At 63.2% G+C, this 20,028-nt stretch overlaps 1 protein-coding gene across 1 annotated transcript in view; it reads left to right on the top strand.

The window, feature by feature from the left end:
• The window catches only part of LOC101938748 (retinol dehydrogenase 13), a 48,028-nt gene that overhangs the window by 20,122 nt on the left and 7,878 nt on the right, over positions 1 to 20,028 (top strand). The window contains exons 3-4 of the mRNA XM_065598479.1: positions 17,877 to 17,966; positions 18,208 to 18,396. Of these exons, the coding sequence (XP_065454551.1) occupies positions 17,877 to 17,966; positions 18,208 to 18,396 (279 nt within the window). The remainder of the gene's footprint in view (positions 1 to 17,876; positions 17,967 to 18,207; positions 18,397 to 20,028) is intronic.

Raw genomic sequence — 20,028 nt, 5'->3', positions numbered from 1 at the left:
CCCAGCTCCTTCCTGCGGAACCTCCCTCCCCTGTGCCACACGCCAGCCACGTCTGCCCAGCCCCTGCCAGCAGAAACTCCCTCCCCTGTGCCACACGCCAGCCACGTCTGCCCAGCCCCTGCCTGCAGAACCTCCCTCCACTGTGCCACACGCCAGCCACGTCTGCCCAGCTCCTTCCTGCGGAACCTCCCTCTCCTGTGCCCACATGCCAGCCACGTCTGCCCAGCTCCTTCCTACGGAACCCACCTCCCCTGTGCCACACGCCAGCCACGTCTGCCCAGCTCCTGCCTGCGGAACCCCCCTCCCCTGTGCCCACATGCCAGCCACGTCTGCCAAGCCCCTGCCCGCAGAACCCCCCTGCCCTGTGCCACACGCCAGCCACGTCTGCCCAGCCCCTGCCTGCGGAACCCCCCTCCCCTGTGCCACACGCCAGCCACGTCTGCCCAGCCCCTGCCTGCAGAACCCCCCTCCCTTGTGCCCACATGCCAGACACGTCTGCCCAGCCCCTGCCTGCAGAACCCCCCTCCCTTGTGCCCACACGCCAGCCACGTCTGCCCAGCCCCTGCATGCAGAACCCCATTCCCCTGTGCCACACGCCAGCCACGTCTGCCCAGCTCCTTCCTGCGGAACCTCCCTCCCCTGTGCCACACGCCAGCCACGTCTGCCCAGCCCCTGCCAGCAGAACCTCCCTCCCCTGTGCCACACGCCAGCCACGTCTGCCCAGCCCCTGCCTGCAGAACCTCCCTCCCCTGTGCCACACGCCAGCCACGTCTGCCCAGCCCCTTCCTGCGGAACCTCCCTCCCCTGTGCCCACATGCCAGCCACGTCTGCCCAGCTCCTTCCTGCGGAACCCCCCTCCCCTGTGCCACACGCCAGCCACGTCTGCCCAGCTCCTGCCTGCGGAACCCCCCTCCCCTGTGCCCACATGCCAGCCACGTCTGCCCAGCCCCTGCCCGCAGAACCCCCCTGCCCTGTGCCACACGCCAGCCACGTCTGCCCAGCTCCTTCCTGCAGAACCTCCCTCCCCTGTGCCCACATGCCAGCCACGTCTGCCCAGCCCCTGCCAGCAGAACCCCCCTCCCCTGTGCCACACGCCAGCCACGTCTGCCCAGCTCCTGCCTGCGGAACCCCCCTCCCCTGTGCCCACATGCCAGCCACGTCTGCCAAGCCCCTGCCCGCAGAACCCCCCTGCCCTGTGCCACACGCCAGCCACGTCTGCCCAGCCCCTGCCTGCGGAACCCCCCTCCCCTGTGCCACACGCCAGCCACGTCTGCCCAGCCCCTGCCTGCAGAACCCCCCTCCCTTGTGCCCACACGCCAGCCACGTCTGCCCAGCACCTGCCAGCAGAACCCCCCTCCCTTGTGCCCACACGCCAGCCACGTCTGCCCAGCCCCTGCATGCAGAACCCGCCTTCCCTGTGCCCACATGCCAGCCACGTCTACCCAGCCCCTGCCTGCAGGACCTCCCTCCCCTGTGCCCACACGCCAGCCACGTCTGCCCAGCCCCTGCCTGCAGAACCTCCCTCCCCTGTGCCACACGCCAGCCACGTCTGCCCAGCCCCTGCCTGCGGAACCTCCCTCCACTGTGCCACACGCCAGCCACGTCTGCCCAGCTCCTTCCTGCGGAACCTCCCTCCCCTGTGCCACACGCCAGCCACGTCTGCCCAGCTCCTTCCTGCGGAACCCCCCTCCCTTGTGCCACACGCCAGCCACGTCTGCCCAGCTCCTGCCTGCGGAACCCCCCTCCCCTGTGCCCACATGCCAGCCACGTCTGCCAAGCCCCTGCCAGCAGAACCCCACTCCCTTGTGTCCACATGCCAGCCACGTCTGCCCAGCCCCTGCCTGCAGAACCTCCCTCCCCTGTGCCACACGCCAGCCACGTCTGCCCAGCCCCTGCCAGCAGAACCCCCCTCCCCTGTGCCACACGCCAGCCACGTCTGCCCAGCCCCTGCCAGCAGAACCCCCCTCCCCTGTGCCACACGCCAGCCACGTCTGCCCAGCCCCTGCCTGCAAAACCCCCCTCCCCTGTGCCCACATGCCAGCCACGTCTGCCCAGCCCCTGCCTGCGGAACCCCCCTCCCCTGTGCCACACGCCAGCCACGTCTGCCCAGCTCCTTCCTGCGGAACCCCCCTCCCCTGTGCCACACGCCAGCCACGTCTGCCCAGTTCCTGCCTGCGGAACCCCCCTCCCCTGTGCCCACATGCCAGCCACGTCTGCCCAGCCCCTGCCTGCAGAACCCCCCTCCCCTGTGCCCACATGCCAGCCACGTCTGCCCAGCCCCTGCCTGCAGAACCCCCCTCCCCTGTGCCACACGCCAGCCACGTCTGCCCAGCCCCTGCCTGCAGAACCTCCCTCCCCTGTGCCCACATGCCAGCCACATCTGCCCAGCCCCTGCCAGCAGAACCCCCCTCCCCTGTGCCACACGCCAGCCACGTCTGCCCAGCCCCTGCCTGCAGAACCTCCCTCCCCTGTGCCACACGCCAGCCACGTCTGCCCAGCCCCTGCCTGCAGAACCTCCCTCCCTTGTGCCACACGCCAGCCACGTCTGCCCAGTTCCTGCCTGCGGAACCTCCCTCCCCTGTGCCCACACGCCAGCCACGTCTGCCCAGCTCCTGCCTGCAAAACCCCCCTCCCCTGTGCCCACATGCCAGCCACATCTGCCCAGCTCCTGCCTGCAGAACCCCCCTCCCTTGTGTCCACACGCCAGCCACGTCTGCCCAGCCCCTGCCTGCGGAACCCCCCTGCCCTGTGCCACACGCCAGCCACGTCTGCCCAGTCCCTGCCTGCAGAACCCCCCTCCCCTGTGCCACACGCCAGCCACGTCTGCCCAGCCCCTGCCTGCGGAACGCCCCTGCCCTGTGCCACACGCCAGCCACGTCTGCCCAGCCCCTGCCTGCAGAACCCCCATCCCCTGTGCCCACACGCCAGCCACGTCTGCCCAGCTCCTTCCTGCGGAACCCCCCTCCCTTGTGCCCACACGCCAGCCACGTCTGCCCAGCCCCTGCCTACAGAATCCGCCTTCCCTGTACCACACGCCAGCCACATCTGCCCAGCCCCTGCCTGCAGAACCCCCCTCCCCTGTGGCCATACGCCAGCCACGTCTGCCCAGCTCCTGCCTGCAGAACACCCCTCCCCTGTGCCACACGCCAGCCACGTCTGCCCAGCTCCTTCCTGCGGAACCCCCCTCCCCTGTGCCCACATGCCAGCCACGTCTGCCCAGCCCCTGCCTGCAGAACCCCCCTCCCCTGTGCCCACATGCCAGCCACGTCTGCCCAGCCCCTGCCTGCAGAACCCCCCTCCCCTGTGCCACACGCCAGCCACGTCTGCCCAGCCCCTGCCTGCAGAACCTCCCTCCCCTGTGCCCACATGCCAGCCACGTCTGCCCAGCCCCTGCCTGCAAAACCCCCCTGCCCTGTGCCACCCGCCAGCCACGTCTGCCCAGCCCCTGCCAGCAGAACCCCCCTCCCCTGTGCCACACGCCAGCCATGTCTGCCCAGCCCCTGCCTGCGGAACCCCCCTGCCCTGTGCCACACGCCAGCCACGTCTGCCCAGCCCCTGCCAGCAGAACCTCCCTCCCCTGTGCCACACGCCAGCCACGTCTGCCCAGCCCCTGCCTGCAGAACCTCCCTCCCCTGTGCCACACGCCAGCCACGTCTGCCCAGCCCCTGCCAGCAGAACCCCCCTCCCTTGTGCCCACACGCCAGCCACGTCTGCCCAGCTCCTTCCTGCGGAACCCCCCTCCCTTGTGCCACACGCCAGCCACGTCTGCCCAGCTCCTTCCTGCGGAACCCCCCTCCCCTGTGCCACACGCCAGCCACGTCTGCCCAGTTCCTGCCTGCGGAACCCCCCTCCCCTGTGCCCACATGCCAGCCACGTCTGCCCAGCCCCTGCCTGCAGAACCCCCCTCCCCTGTGCCCACATGCCAGCCACGTCTGCCCAGCCCCTGCCTGCAGAACCCCCCTCCCCTGTGCCACACGCCAGCCACGTCTGCCCAGCCCCTGCCTGCAGAACCTCCCTCCCCTGTGCCCACATGCCAGCCACATCTGCCCAGCCCCTGCCAGCAGAACCCCCCTCCCCTGTGCCACACGCCAGCCACGTCTGCCCAGCCCCTGCCTGCAGAACCTCCCTCCCCTGTGCCACACGCCAGCCACGTCTGCCCAGCCCCTGCCTGCAGAACCTCCCTCCCTTGTGCCACACGCCAGCCACGTCTGCCCAGTTCCTGCCTGCGGAACCTCCCTCCCCTGTGCCCACACGCCAGCCACGTCTGCCCAGCTCCTGCCTGCAAAACCCCCCTCCCCTGTGCCCACATGCCAGCCACATCTGCCCAGCTCCTGCCTGCAGAACCCCCCTCCCTTGTGTCCACACGCCAGCCACGTCTGCCCAGCCCCTGCCTGCGGAACCCCCCTGCCCTGTGCCACACGCCAGCCACGTCTGCCCAGTCCCTGCCTGCAGAACCCCCCTCCCCTGTGCCACACGCCAGCCACGTCTGCCCAGCCCCTGCCTGCGGAACGCCCCTGCCCTGTGCCACACGCCAGCCACGTCTGCCCAGCCCCTGCCTGCAGAACCCCCATCCCCTGTGCCCACACGCCAGCCACGTCTGCCCAGCTCCTTCCTGCGGAACCCCCCTCCCTTGTGCCCACACGCCAGCCACGTCTGCCCAGCCCCTGCCTACAGAATCCGCCTTCCCTGTACCACACGCCAGCCACATCTGCCCAGCCCCTGCCTGCAGAACCCCCCTCCCCTGTGGCCATACGCCAGCCACGTCTGCCCAGCTCCTGCCTGCAGAACACCCCTCCCCTGTGCCACACGCCAGCCACGTCTGCCCAGCTCCTTCCTGCGGAACCCCCCTCCCCTGTGCCCACATGCCAGCCACGTCTGCCCAGCCCCTGCCTGCAGAACCCCCCTCCCCTGTGCCCACATGCCAGCCACGTCTGCCCAGCCCCTGCCTGCAGAACCCCCCTCCCCTGTGCCACACGCCAGCCACGTCTGCCCAGCCCCTGCCTGCAGAACCTCCCTCCCCTGTGCCCACATGCCAGCCACGTCTGCCCAGCCCCTGCCTGCAAAACCCCCCTGCCCTGTGCCACCCGCCAGCCACGTCTGCCCAGCCCCTGCCAGCAGAACCCCCCTCCCCTGTGCCACACGCCAGCCATGTCTGCCCAGCCCCTGCCTGCGGAACCCCCCTGCCCTGTGCCACACGCCAGCCACGTCTGCCCAGCCCCTGCCAGCAGAACCCCCCTGCCCTGTGCCACACGCCAGCCACGTCTGCCCAGTTCCTGCCTGCGGAACCCCCCTCCCCTGTGCCACACGCCAGCCACGTCTGCCCAGCCCCTGCCTGCAGAACCCCCCTCCCCTGTGCCCACATGCCAGCCACGTCTGCCCAGCCCCTGCCTGCAGAACCCCCATCCCCTGTCCCCACACGCCAGCCACGTCTGCCCAGCCCCTGCCTGCAGAACCCCCCTCCCCTGTGGCCACATGCCAGCCACGTCTGCGCAGCCCCTGCCAGCAGAACCCCCCTCCCCTGTGCCACACGCCAGCCACGTCTGCCCAGCCCCTGCCTGCGGAACCTCCCTCCCCTGTGCCACACGCCAGCCACGTCTGCCCAGCTCCTGCCAGCAGAACCTCCCTCCCCTGTGCCACACGCCAGCCACGTCTGCCCAGCCCCTGCCTGCAGAACCCGCCTTCCCTGTACCACACGCCAGCCACATCTGCCCAGCCCCTGCCTGCAGAACCCCCCTCCCTTGTGCCCACACGCCAGCCACGTCTGCCCAGCTCCTTCCTGCGGAACCCCCCTCCCCTGTGCCCACATGCCAGCCACGTCTGCCCAGCCCCTGCCTGCAGAACCTCCCTCCATTGTGCCCACATGCCAGCCACGTCTGCCCAGCCCCTGCCAGCAGAACCCCCCTGCCCTGTGCCACACGCCAGCCACATCTGCCCAGCCCCTGCCTGCAGAACCTCCCTCCCCTGTGCCCACACGCCAGCCACGTCTGCCCAGCCCCTGCCTGCGGAACCCCCCTCCCCTGTGCCCACACGCCAGCCACGTCTGCCCAGCCCCTGCCTGCAAAACCCCCCTCCCCTGTGCCACACGCCAGCCACGTCTGCCCAGCCCCTGCCTGTAGAACCTCCCTCCCCTGTGCCACACGCCAGCCACATCTGCCCAGCCCCTGCCAGCAGAACCCCCCTCCCCTGTGCCACACGCCAGCCACGTCTGCCCAGCCCCTGCATGCAGAACCTCCCTCCCCTGTGCCACACGCCAGCCACCTCTGCCCAGCCCCTGCCTGCAGAACCTCCCTCCCCTGTGCCCACATGCCAGCCACGTTTGCCCAGCCCCTGCCTGCAAAACCCCCCTGCCCTGTGCCACACGCCAGCCACGTCTGCCCAGCCCCTGCCTGCAGGACCTCCCTCCCCTGTGCCCACATGCCAGCCACGTCTGCCCAGCCCCTGCCTGCAAAACCCCCCTGCCCTGTGCCACACGCCAGCCACGTCTGCCCAGCCCCTGCCTGCGGAACCCCCCTCCCCTGTGCCACACGCCAGCCACGTCTGCCCAGCTCCTGCCTGCAGAACCCCCCTCCCCTGTCCCCACATGCCAGCCACGTCTGCCCAGCCCCTGCCTGCAGAACCTCCCTCCCCTGTGCCCACATGCCAGCCACATCTGCCCAGCCCCTGCCAGCAGAACCCCCCTCCCCTGTGCCACATGCCAGCCACGTCTGCCCAGTCCCTGCCTGCAGAACCTCCCTCCCCTGTGCCACACGCCAGCGACGTCTGCCCAGCTCCTGCCTGCAGAACCCCCCTCCCCTGTGCCCACATGCCAGCCACGTCTGCCCAGCCCCTGCCTGCAGAACCCCCCTCCCCTGTGCCCACACGCCAGCCACGTCTGCCCAGCTCCTGCCAGCAGAACCCCCCTCCCCTGTGCCCACATGCCAGCCACGTCTGCCCAGCCCCTGCCTGCAGAACCTCCCTCCCCTGTGCCACACGCCAGCCACGTCTACCCAGCCCCTGCCTGCAGGACCTCCCTCCCCTGTGCCCACATGCCAGCCACGTCTGCCCAGCTCCTGCCAGCAGAACCCCCCTCCCCTCTGCCCACATGCCAGCCACGTCTGCCCAGCCCCTGCCTGCAGAACCCCCCTCCCCTGTGCCACATGCCAGCCACGTCTGCCCAGCCCCTGCCAGCAGAACCCCCCTCCCCTGTGCCACACGCCAGCCACGTCTGCCCAGCTCCTGCCTGCAGAACCCCCCTCCCCTGTCCCCACATGCCAGCCACGTCTACCCAGCCCCTGCCTGCAGGACCTCCCTCCCCTGTGCCCACATGCCAGCCACGTCTGCCCAGCCCCTGCCTGCAAAACCCCCCTGCCCTGTGCCACACGCCAGCCACGTCTGCCCAGCCCCTGCCTGCGGAACCCCCCTCCCCTGTGCCACACGCCAGCCACGTCTGCCCAGCTCCTGCCTGCAGAACCCCCCTCCCCTGTCCCCACATGCCAGCCACGTCTGCCCAGCCCCTGCCTGCAGAACCTCCCTCCCCTGTGCCCACATGCCAGCCACATCTGCCCAGCCCCTGCCAGCAGAACCCCCCTCCCCTGTGCCACATGCCAGCCACGTCTGCCCAGTCCCTGCCTGCAGAACCTCCCTCCCCTGTGCCACACGCCAGCGACGTCTGCCCAGCTCCTGCCTGCAGAACCCCCCTCCCCTGTGCCCACATGCCAGCCACGTCTGCCCAGCCCCTGCCTGCAGAACCCCCCTCCCCTGTGCCCACACGCCAGCCACGTCTGCCCAGCTCCTGCCAGCAGAACCCCCCTCCCCTGTGCCCACATGCCAGCCACGTCTGCCCAGCCCCTGCCTGCAGAACCTCCCTCCCCTGTGCCACACGCCAGCCACGTCTACCCAGCCCCTGCCTGCAGGACCTCCCTCCCCTGTGCCCACATGCCAGCCACGTCTGCCCAGCTCCTGCCAGCAGAACCCCCCTCCCCTCTGCCCACATGCCAGCCACGTCTGCCCAGCCCCTGCCTGCAAAACCCCCCTGCCCTGTGCCACACGCCAGCCACGTCTGCCCAGCCCCTGCCTGCAGAACCCCCCTCCCCTGTGCCACATGCCAGCCACGTCTGCCCAGCCCCTGCCAGCAGAACCCCACTCCCCTGTGCCCACATGCCAGCCACGTCTGCCCAGCCCCTGCCTGCAGAACCCCCCTCCCCTGTGCCACATGCCAGCCACGTCTGCCCAGCCCCTGCCAGCAGAACCCCCCTCCCCTATGCCACACGCCAGCCACCTCTGCCCAGCCCCTGCCTGCAGAACCTCCCTCCCCTGTGCCCACACGCCAGCCACATCTGCCCAGCCCCTGCCTGCAGAACCCCCCTCCCCTGTGCCCACACGCCAGCCACGTCTGCCCAGTCCCTGCCTGCAGAACCTCCCTCCCCTGTGCCCACACGCCAGCCACGTCTGCCCAGCCCCTGCCTGCAGAACCCCCCTCCCCTGTGCCCACACGCCAGCCACGTCTACCCAGCTCCTGCCTGTGGAACCCGCCTCCCTTGTGCCCACACGCCAGCCACGTCTGCCCAGCCCCTGCCAGCAGAACCCCCCTCCCCTGTGCCACATGCCAGCCACATCTGCCCAGCCCCTGCCAGCAGAACCCCCTCCCCTGTGCCCACATGCCAGCCACGTCTGCCCAGCCCCTGCCAGCAGAACCTCCCTCCCCTGTGCCACATGCCAGCCACATCTGCCCAGCCCCTGCCAGCAGAACCCCCCTCCCCTGTGCCACATGCCAGCCACGTCTGCCCAGCCCCTGCCAGCAGAACCCCCTCCCCTGTGCCACATGCCAGCCACGTCTGCCCAGCCCCTGCCAGCAGAACCCCCCTGCCCTGTGCCACACGCCAGCCACATCTGCCCAGCTCCTGCCTGCAAAACCCCCCTCCCCTGTGCCACACGCCAGCCACGTCTGCCCAGCTCCTGCCTGCAGAACCCCCCTCCCCTGTCCCCACACGCCAGCCACGTCTGCCCAGCCCCTGCCAGCAGAACCCCCCTGCCCTGTGCCACACGCCAGCCACGTCTGCCCAGCCCCTGCCTGCAGAACTCCCTGTAGGCCTTGCTGGAGCCCTTGGCATAATGGACTGTATGAACAAGGGACGGTGAAGCAGAGTAGGCCTGGGCGGGGCAGGTATTAACTAGCCCCAAGTCAGCCCATTCCTGACTGGGGAGCATGGTGCAGCAGCACGCAGAGTCATGGCCTGAACACATTCCTGGGAGCTGGGCCAGGGACACCCCGACCCGCGTAAGATGAGGAGGGACCCACAGGAGACTGGAGGGGGATGTTTTGCTCGAAGGTGCAGGATAATAGCCAAAAGCAGTAGAGTGTCCCGCGGCCCCTGCTCGTATCCCGGTAGAAAAGGAGACGTCACAGGAGGGGGGTCTTTGTGCTGGTCTAGGGGCAGGCCCTGGTGTCCTGACTGAGCTGGTCTCGTTGCGGCGAGCGTACTCGTGCCAGTGCACCCGCAGCTCGTAGCGGGTGCTAGGCCCTCGCTTTGGCGACAAGAAACCTGGCCGCGCGCCTTCCCCGCTGCGCGGAGCCTGTGGGCCTTCTTTACGCCGGCCATCGCGGCCTGCGGGATCAGCACCCCGCGTTCTCTGCTGCTGCGGCTGACGTCGGCACCCCGCCAGGCACCCCGACCGCTGATTTGATGGGTGCCCACTCTAGGAGTCGCGGCCTAGAATGGTAGAAATCTCTGAGCTAGGGAATCCCCTCATCCCCCCCATCCAGATCGCCCGGAGTTTGATAAGGTGTGGACGTGCTGGGGAGTAGGTCCAGGCAGGCCGTCCGAGTTCACAAAGAACGTGGGGAGACGTGGGCTGGAATCGGTAAGGCAGTGCCAGAGTCTATATCCTTGAAGAAGAAGAAGTGTAAAGAAATGTAGGAGCTTGCAAACCGTGGCCAGGGCTGTTAGATGGCGAAGACAACAGGCCACAAAATTGGCAGGGCAAGTACTAGAAAGAAAGAAAGAGTTTGGCAATGGAGGCTAAGACTCTAAGCCTAAAGAGAAGGTGTCACGTTGGGGGTGCAGTCCAGACCAGTGAGCGGTTGTGCACCATCTGCTCTGCAGCCTTGGGTCCCTCACAATGCTTTGCTGCTGTAGCTCTGCGCATAGCTTCAGCCCTGGTCCAGCACCTCTGAGCCAGGCAGCAACACACCAGCCACCCTCTGGCTTCCACCAGCCTTGGTCACGACCAACAGGGTCACTCCCAATCCCGGATTTTCCCCAAATCGTGTGTTCTGCACCGTCCAGCCAGTAGCGTAGCTAGTGGGGTGCAGGGGAAGCAGCCACTTCCCCTCAGCACATTTTTAAAAAGCGGCTGCCGGAGCTGTGGGTCCCGGCACGGCGCGGCTCGGTGGCGGGAGGGGGGAAGCTGTGGCGACAGCTCAAGACATTCTGGCACTAGGCAGAGCGCCGGCGGCTTCGCGGCGTGGAGGGGCTGCAGCGGGGCGCCCAGCTCGGAGCGCGGGAGAAGAAAGTGAGGGACGGGAGGAGGCGCTGCGCTGCCCGGGCACAGGTGCTGCTGCTGCTCCAGCTCTCCGGGCGGTGGGGGGCAAAGTACCCCCTGAGCAGTGCCGCCCGCAGGGGGATGGACCGGCTGCTTGGTCTCTGTAAGGGGGCTGCCCGGTCCCGCGGGGAGCAGGTCCCGCGCAGGCTGAGCCGGGCAGAGTTGCGCGGCAGAGGGCTGGAGGCAGGACATCTGCCCCGTCCGTCAGCCAGCCCGCCCCCCTGGGTGGGGCGGGGACACCTGCTACAAGCTGGGGTGCGCAGCCACCCCCGTCCCCGCCGCCCCGCTCCCGGAACGCGGCCGGAGCCGTGGGGCTCTCCCCCCACCTCCGCCATGAGGAGCCCTCCGGCCCCCCCCCGAAGGCTGCGCCTGCTGCTCCGGCTGGAGCTCTCCGCTCTCCCCGACCGGCCGGAGCGCTGTGGGGAGGGTGGCGAGCCTGGCCGGGGCTCTCCGCTCTCCCCGACCGGCCGGAGCGCTGTGGGGAGGGTGGCGAGCCTGGCCGGGGCTCTCCGCTCTCCCCGACCGGCCGGAGCGCTGTGGGGAGGGTGGCGAGCCTGGCCGGGGCTCTCCGCTCTCCCTGACCGGCCGGAGCGCTGTGGGGAGGGCGGTGAGCCTGGCCGGGGCCCGTCTCCCCGACCGGCCGGAGCGCCGGGGGGAGGGCGGCGAGCCCAGTCGCGGCCCCACTCTCGGGCCGGAGCCCCCCGCCCCGCCGTGCCGCCCCCCCTCCAGGAGCCGCCCCAAGCACATGGTTGGTGGGCTGGTGCCTGGAGCCAGCCCTGCCTGGTGCTGTGGGGGAGGAGGAGGTCGCTCAGCAGAGGCACCTGGGCAGCCAGGTAAGCGCGGACCCAATGAGCCGATGAGCGGGGTGTCTGGGGGGGGCGGTCAGGGACTGACCGTCCGCTCCTCGCTCACGTCACGTCCGAGACTCCAGCCCGCCTGGAGCTTCCCGCGCGCTTCTCCCCTCCCCCTCCCCCGGCAGCCGCCCGGCGCGGTGTCATGACTTCCTCCGAGGTCGCGCGGCAGCTGGTGAGTCCCGCCTGGGGGCACGTGAAACTTTCTCGCCTCTTCTCCCCCCCTCCGACCGCACCTAAAAACTTCCTTGGCTGGGCCGGGCTGCACCCGGCCCCCTCCCCCCGGCCCGAGCCCCTCCGAGGGGGGGTGCAGCATGTCTGCAGCGTGGCCGGAGGAGCCAAGGGGGGGAGGGACGCGGTGCGGCCGGAGGAGCCAGCCAAGGGGGGGGGCGCGGAGCAGCCGGAGGAGGAGCCAAGGGGGGCATGGCCAGAAGAGGAGCCAAGGGGGGCACCTTTTATGTTTGCTCCCCCTGCACTTAGAACCTGGCTACGCCACTGCGTCCAGCCCTCTCCGGGGCAGCTCAGACAGTAGAGGGTCAGTATCCAGCAGTCGCTGATTTAACTGGCGTTACCCAAACCGCTCAGTTCAAACACAACACTGGCTTAGTTTAGATTAAAAATACAAGAAGTTTATTTCGCTCCAAAGAGGTAGGTTTGAAGTGAGTGCCAGTGTAAGGCGTTACCGTCAGAAATGGGCACAAGAGAAATAAAGATAAAAATCTTCCTAGTAGCTAAAACTTAACAAGCTGGACTTGGTTCAAGCTAAAATCCTCACCACACGTTCCCAGCAACAGGGGGACCAAATTCTCAGGTCCGGATCCCCCCAAAGTCAAAGGGCTGGTTCCTTTGTCTGCTTGGGTGTGTGAGAGAGAGATGGGAGATGCCTTCCTGCTGTTCTGGAAGGATCTCCTGAGGTATGCCTTCCCGTTCCCTCCCATTCCACTCCTACCCGACGGAAAATCTGCCAGGACAGAGCTTGAGTCATCCTTATTGTTGCTGAGACAGTTCTGCCTTATGCATCTACTGAAGCTCTCAGCTCCATGCCCACAAACATCTGCCCATTTTGGACCTTCTAACATGCCCCGTGGGCACTTCCAAGCACCCCAATCCAGAAACACAGCCGCTCAGAGCCTGGCGGTTGGATGGGCGTCTGCTGTAGAGCGCTCGTGTTGCAACAGGGTGCAAAGCATCCTCCACCGAAGCAGGAAAGACTCGACTAGGAAAAGTTACTCAGCAAAATGGAGGCATTTCTCCTCCTGAGCTCAGCAAGGCCCATTATCTCCAGAGCTGCCTGGGTCCCTGCTGTCCTGGAATATCCACTTACCCTTAAAAAAACAACAAGGAGTCTGGTGGCACCTTAAAGACTAACAGATTTATTTGGGCAGAAGCTTTCGTGGGTAAAAACCTCACTTCTTCGGATGCATAGAGTGAAAGTTCCAGCTGCAGGCGTTAGATACTGACCAGGGCCGGCTCTAGCTTTTTTGCCCCAAGCAGCAAAAAAAAGCACTGCCCCCTGAGCCCCCCAGCTGAGCGCCACACCCCCCCCGCGCCGAGCGCCGCCACAACCCCCCAGAGCTCCGCCACCCCCCCGCCGAGCGCCGGAGCCCGCTCCCCACCTGGGCCGAGCGCCGCCGGAACCCCCCCCCGAGCGCCGCGCCGCCGGAGCCTGCCCCCGCCCTCTGCCGAGCGCCGCCGGAACCCCCCTCCAGCGCCACGCCCGCGCTGCCCCCCCGCCAAGTGCCGCGCGCTGGAACCCGCCCCCCCCGTGCCGAGCGCCGCCAGAACACCCCCCCGAGTGCCGAGCCCCGCGCTGCCCCCCCCCGCCAAGCGCCGCGCCGCCGGAGCCCGCCCCCGCCCCCCACCGAGCGCCGCCGGAACGCCCCCCCGCACCGCCAGAGCCTGCCCCCTGCTGACTGCCGCGCCGCCGGAGCGCCCCCCCTCCCCGCAGAATGCCGCGCTGGGCTCCCCCCGCCACCCCTTACCAGGTGCCGCCCCAAGCATGTGCTTGGGTGCCGGGTGCCTGGAGCCGGCCCTGATACTGACCCATGGAGAGCAGGGAGTTACTTCGGAAGTGGAGGACCAGTGCTGACAGGGCCAATTCAATCAGGGTGGATGTAGTCCACTCCCAGTAATAGATGAGGAGGTGTCAATTCCAGGAGAGGAAAAGCTGCTTCTGTAATGAGCCAGCCACTCCCAGTCCCTAGTCAAGCCCAGATTAATGGTGTTGAATTTGCAAATGAATTTTAGTTCTGCTGTTTCTCTTTGAAGTCTGTTTCTGAAGTTCTTTTGTTCAAGGATAGTGACTTTTAAATCTGTCATAGAATGACCAGGGAGATTGAAGCGTTAAAGCCAGTAAGTGAACACTTCAATCTCCCTGGTCATTCTATTACTAGAAGTTAGCTAATGTAATGCCAATATTTAAAAAGGGCTCTAGAGGTGATCCCGGCAATTACAGACCGGTAAGTCTAACATCGGTACCGGGCAAATTAGTCGAAACAATAGTTAAGAATAAAATTGTCAGACACATAGAAAAACATAAACTGTTCAGCAATAGTCAACATGGTTTCTGTAAAGGGAAATCGTGTCTTACTAATCTATTAGAGTTCTTTGAAGGGGTCAACAAACATGTGGACAAGGGGGATCCAGTGTACTTAGATTTCCAGAAAACCTTTGACAAGGTCCCTCACCAAAGGCTCTTAGGTAAATTAAGTTGTCATGGGATAAAAGGGAAGGTCCTTTCATGGATTGAGAACTGGTTAGAAGACAGGGAACAAAGGGTAGGAATTAATGGTAAATTCTCAGAATGGAGAGGGGTAACTAGTGGTGTTCCCCAAGGGTCAGTCCTCGGACCAATCCTATTCAACTTATTTATAAATGATCTGGAGAAAAGGGTAAACAGTGAGGTGGCAAAATTTGCAGATGATACTAAATTGCTCAAGACAGTTAAGACCAAAGCAGACTGTGATGAACTTCAAAAAGATCTCACAAAACTAAGTGATTGGGCAACAAAACGGCAAATGAAATTTTATGTGGATAAATGTAAAGTAATGCACATTGGAAAAAATAACCCCAACTATACACACAATATGATGGGGGCTAATTTAGCTACAACGAGTCAGGAAATGATCTTGGAGTCATCGTGGATAGGTCTCTGAAGATGTCCACGCAGTGTGCAGAGGCAGTCAAAAAAGCAAACAGGATGTTAGGGATCATTAAAAAGGAGATAGAGAATAAGACTGAGAATATATTATTGCCCTTATATAAATCGATGGAACGCCCACATCTCGAATACTGCATACAGATGTGGTCTCCTCATCTCAAAAAAGATATATTGGCACTAGAAAAGGTTCAGAAAAGGGCAACTAAAATGATTAGGGGTTTGGAACGGGTCCCATATGAGGAGAGATTAAAGAGGCTAGGACTTTTCAGCTTGGAAAAGAGGAGACTAAGGGGGGATATGATAGAGGTCTATAAAATCATGAGTGATGTGGAGAAAGCGGATAAGGAAAAGTTATTTACTTATTCCCATAATACAAGAAATAGGGGTCACCAAATGAAATTAATGGGTAGCAGGTTTAAAACAAATACAAGGAAGTTCTTCATGCAGCGCACAGTCAACTTGTGGAACTCCTTGCCTGAGAAGGTTGTGAAGGCTAGGACTATAATAGCGTTTAAAAGAGAACTGGATAAATTCGTGGTGGTTAAGTCCATTAATGGCTATTAGCCAGGATGGGTAAGGAATGGTGTCCCTAGCCTCTGTTTGTCAGAGAATGGAGATGGATGGCAGGAGAGAGATCACTTGATCATTGCCTGTTAGGTCCACTCCCTCTGGGGCACCTGACATTGGCCACTGTCGGTAGACAGGATACTGAGCTAGATGGACCTTTGGTCTGACCCGGTACGGCCGTTCTTATGTTCTTATGTTCTTATGTTCTTATGCCTCCTCCCACCCACCTCCTGTTTGACCACTGCTTGCTAAGCTCCTGCACACTTGAAGAAGAAATGGCGGTTACCTACCTGTAACTGGAGGTTCTTTGAGATGTGTGGTCCCATCTGTATCCCACACCCATCTGGAGTACTGTGTCCAGTTTTGGGCCCCACACTACAAGAAGGATGTGGAAAAATTGGAAAGAGTCCAGCGGAGGGCAACAAAAATGATTAGGGGGCTGGAGCACATGACTTATGAGGAGAGGCTGAGGGAACTGGGATTGTTTAGTCTGCAGAAGAGAAGCGTGAGGGGGGATTTGATAGTTGCTTTCAATTACCTGAAGGGGGGTTCCAAAGAGGATGGATCTAGACTGTTCTCAGTGGTGGCAGATGACAGAAGGAGTAATGGTCTCAAGTTGCAGTGGGGGAGGTTTAGGTTGGATATTAGGAAACACTATTTCACTAGGAGGGTGGTGAAGCACTGGAATGGTTCCCTAGGGAGGTGGTGGAATCTCCTTCCTTGGAGGTTTTTAAGGCCCGGCTTGACAAAGCCCTGGCTGGGATGATTTAGTTGGGGATTGGTGCTACTTTGAGCAGGGGGTTGGACTAGATGACCTCCTGAGGTCCCTTCCAACCCTGATATTCTATGATTCTCTATCCCCTCTACTGCCAATTATCTGGATTTGCTGTAAGAGAAGGAACTGGAGAGGCACCAGGCTGCATGGCCATTTATACCCTCAGTTTGGTTCATGTGCGGATCAACGGACACGGCTTGCTAAGAAAATTCTGGCTTCAGGCCCAGGTGTGCATGTGTACCCCACGTGTGGAATACAGACTGGGGCCGCACATCTCGAAGAACCTCCGGGTACAGATAAGCAACCTCCAGTTGTTTGCTAAGGTGCTGGCTTCTGAGCATGTATGAACCCTCTAGGCGCCACACTGGGTGCCAGAAATGTGTGAATTTCGATGAAATATATGGGCTAAAAGTGTTAATGTAACCCAGCCACATCACACAGTGTTTAAACCAGGTTGGCGTTTGGTACACGCAGAACTCAGCCTACTTAGCGCCATGGCAAACACCCCATTAAACGTCCGTTTAGCCGGTTATTAAAGATACAGAAAAGAAGAGAAACCAGCGAAAGCTGGTGATAACTGTGCTTCTGGGGAAAGGAGACGACTTTAGTTGAGACAGGCTGGAGCTGCTGCTGCTGTTAATGTCCAAGCCCGTGTCATCCCAGCCCGTCCCCTCATTGTCCTGTCCAGCAGCAAGGTCTAGTGTCCAACGCACCAGTCTGGATCCCCTGATTACTGGTTCCGTGCTGTTCTCCTTGCCCAGGCCTGGGCTTAGCACAGTTCTTGAGTTCCGTCATGAGGCCTGACCCGCCTTTGCCCCTCCGCGTTTGTTGTTGTCGGTTACGGTCACATCCTACGGCTTTTCATAGCGGAGCTCACAAGTTGGGTACTTTTGTCGCCCAGTTACCCCAACAGACGGGCGGGCCTGCTGTGAGGTGCCCAGCACCAGCCTGTTGCCAGCACAGAGTGCCCGAGGACAGCAACAGCGGGTTCGTGGCCCGGTGTGCTTCGCGTCAATAAACACACCAGGGGTGGAGGAGCAAAACAAAGTTTATTTGAGATCTCAAAGCGGTGCAAGGAGACTGGCACGTCTCAGATCAAGCACACTAACAAACAGCTTTTCTTCTTTTATACATTTTGCAGTCAAGCCTCATCTCCCCCCTTCCCCCACTACCCCTCCCTTCCTCCCCCCCATTCCTCTCCCTCTACCCCTCCCGTTCCTGGTAACAATTACTAGGCAAATAGCAATTACATTTAAGCAGTTAAGTCATTCTTGGCAGCTATAAGCCTAGCTTGTTAGTAACTTCTTTAAACCGTTATCTTGTCCTTTTTCCCTTCAGCCAGAAACATGCAGGCCTCATTATTACTGCTTGGTACTGGTAAGGGGGGGGTTACCACTGATAGCAGGTTGCTTACACATTCCACTTGCACCTGGCTTTTGAGGTTGATTAGAGTTTAAACATGGAAGGAGTTTGGTTCATATAGGCCTAGTGCAGGAAGGCTTCATTGACACTTAGTGACCTTCCACCCTCCCGAGTTACCTAGGGTGATGGTGATGCCTGGTGACGTCAACAAGCCCAATACCCCATTGCTAACCGGGCACGTGGCACGGCTGGACCCTTGCCACGGTGACCTCTACACGTCGTCTTGCCGAAGCTGCCAGGTCTCCCTGGGTGGCTGGGAGAGCTTTGTTCATGACCCAGCCCGCGGCAGATCCCACGCCGAGGTTATTCCCGGTCTGACAGTGGCACTGAAGTACCCCATCAGGGAGCGGGGCCCACTGGGCCAGGCGCGCCACCAGAGCACTCAGCCTGCAGGCCACAGCCCGGCCGGGGCTGGGACAGACACGTGGGAGGTGGTACCAGTGAACAGACAAGGCTTAGCAGAAAGCAGCTGTCTCCGCTCAGCCTGGGGCTGTGGCGGGCAGGGAGCACGAATCCGAATGGCACCCACCCCCGAGTGCCCAGCCAGGGCCTGCGGTGCCAGTCCCCTCTTCTCTTCCAGGTTTGCCGTTCTCTATCACCTCCGAGGGGCTGGAGCGGACGTTCGCCACCAACTACTTGGGCCCTTTTCTTCTGACCAATTTGCTTCTGGGTAAGGGCTGCCCCAGGAACTGGGCACTCGCTCGGCTGGGGGAGGGCTACCCTGCTGCCCCCGGCATTCCCCTGGGGCATGGACCCAGGCCTTGCGCTGGCTGTGCCGGGGCTGCTAGCCGACTCCCCGTCTGCCGCCCAAGGGTCTCTCTGAGCTGGGGCTTCTCCCGGCCACGTGGGGCCCTCCCCCACCACGCCACCCCCTGACATGAGCCTGTTGGGTTTGCCCCTCCCCCGCACAGACACCATGAAGGGCTCCGCTCCCGCCCGCATCGTGAACGTCTCGTCCTTCAGACATGTCGGGGGCACGGCCAACGTGAAGCACCTGTCCGGGGAGGAGAGGCCCAAGAACTTTGACCAGTCCTACAATAGCACCAAGCTCATGAACATCCTGTTCACCAACGAGCTGGCCAGGAGGCTGCAGGGCACAGGTCAGTGTGATCCCCCCCCCCGGGGCCAGCAGAGGCCAGCACCCCGTGGTCCCTCCTAAACCCCCCCCAGCTGCGTTCGCTCCTCACGTCCCCCTGGATTTATGCAGCACCTTGGCAGAAAGGGAAGCGATGGCCTTGGCACTGGGATCCGGAGGCACCGTCCCAGCAGACAGGCCTCCCGGGGGTTCCCCCCCAGCCCTGAATTCCCTGCACTGTGGTCAGGACTGTGGAGGGTCCCGAGCCTAATCCCTGCCAGCTAAGAGGGGCCAGGCCTGGCTGCCCTGTCCTGCAAACACCCACTGGCCCAGTTACCGCTGCTAGGGGTGCTCTGCCCTGGCTCCCGTTCCGCTGGGCAGCCGCGCTCCCTCGACTCGCCCCAGTCGTGGGACCGGGGGCTGCGGGGGGGAGTCTCTGTTTGCAACATTTCCAAATTACTCACCAACGCTGTCAGGGGTGTGACTCCCCGAGGCACAGAACAGATGCTGCTAGGCGCCACTGCCTCCTCGTCTTGGGGGGGCTGTGAGCTGTGCAGGAGTGGGGGGCGGGGGGTCTCCTCGCAGGAGAGCTTGTCTGCTCCCCGGGCTGGCTGTGCCCCGGGCTGCTCGTTCCATGGCGAGCTCTTCTAGCCCTTCCGCTGCTTCCGGCGCTAGAGAGGACACAGCACCGCGGACATTCTCTAGGGCTTGGTGAGAAGCTGCCAGGATTCCGGCATGTACCCCAGGCAGTGGGGTGGGGTTTGACTTCCCAACAAGTTCCATGTGGCCCCACTGGCGAGGGTTTGGGGCCAGGCTGGGCTAACCAGGCAGCAGGAATTACCGGCTTTTCTTTCTGTAACTCGGGTTGTTCTCATCGTCCATGTACATTTCCAACCCTCTCGATGCCACAGATTTTCCAGGTATTTTGGTGCCTAACGCCCATTGAAATCAATCTCTGGGTTTCAGGTTTTTTCTGTACCCGTGGGGATAACAGTGTTGCCCTTTGTGACCTGAGAAGCTAGCCAAAAGTTGGGGCTCTTGTTCGTTGTTCCAGGTCAGAGGATGAATTGGTGAGAGTCAGGGATTTCTTTGGTGCAGTCTTGTTTATTTACAAAAGGTGTACGAAGTCTTGTTCCCCTGAACATAGCAATCAAACAGCACGAGCCAGTGTCTGCTCACTGCTCCAAGCCTGCCTAGCCACCAACGCTCTGCGCCCAAAGAGCTGTCTCTCTTAGCTCTCGCTCATGGCCACATTACCAGTTGTCTGTTACTGTCTACTGGGCTTTCTCTTGCTGCTTCAACATGCCCTCCCTCTCTCTCACCCCTCACCCCTATCCCCCCCACACCCTTCCACCAATCCTCTTGGGCCACATGTTTTAGCTTCTACACACCATTTCCATGTGCCTGTGTTTTGGGGGGCTACTGCTATTGTTTCAGCGACCTCCTTACAATGATTTCTTTACATCTGTCCTCCACGGAAGGTGGTGACCAGGCCTGACCCATAACAAGGTTTAACTGAACCAGTCGCTGTAACACTGCCTGCTGCATGCAGGGCCTGTGAGGATCAAGGCACTGAAGGTTCAGGTTGTGAGGCTTCAGATACTACAGTGATAGCACCTGAGATGGACAGAAATGAGAACAGACCCTGCGTGATCTT

Source organism: Chrysemys picta, chromosome 5 (assembly GCF_011386835.1).
Source record: "Chrysemys picta bellii isolate R12L10 chromosome 5, ASM1138683v2, whole genome shotgun sequence".
In the NCBI taxonomy this organism is placed as follows: Eukaryota; Metazoa; Chordata; order Testudines; family Emydidae; genus Chrysemys; species Chrysemys picta.
This window is presented reverse-complemented; position numbering and strand designations above follow the sequence as displayed.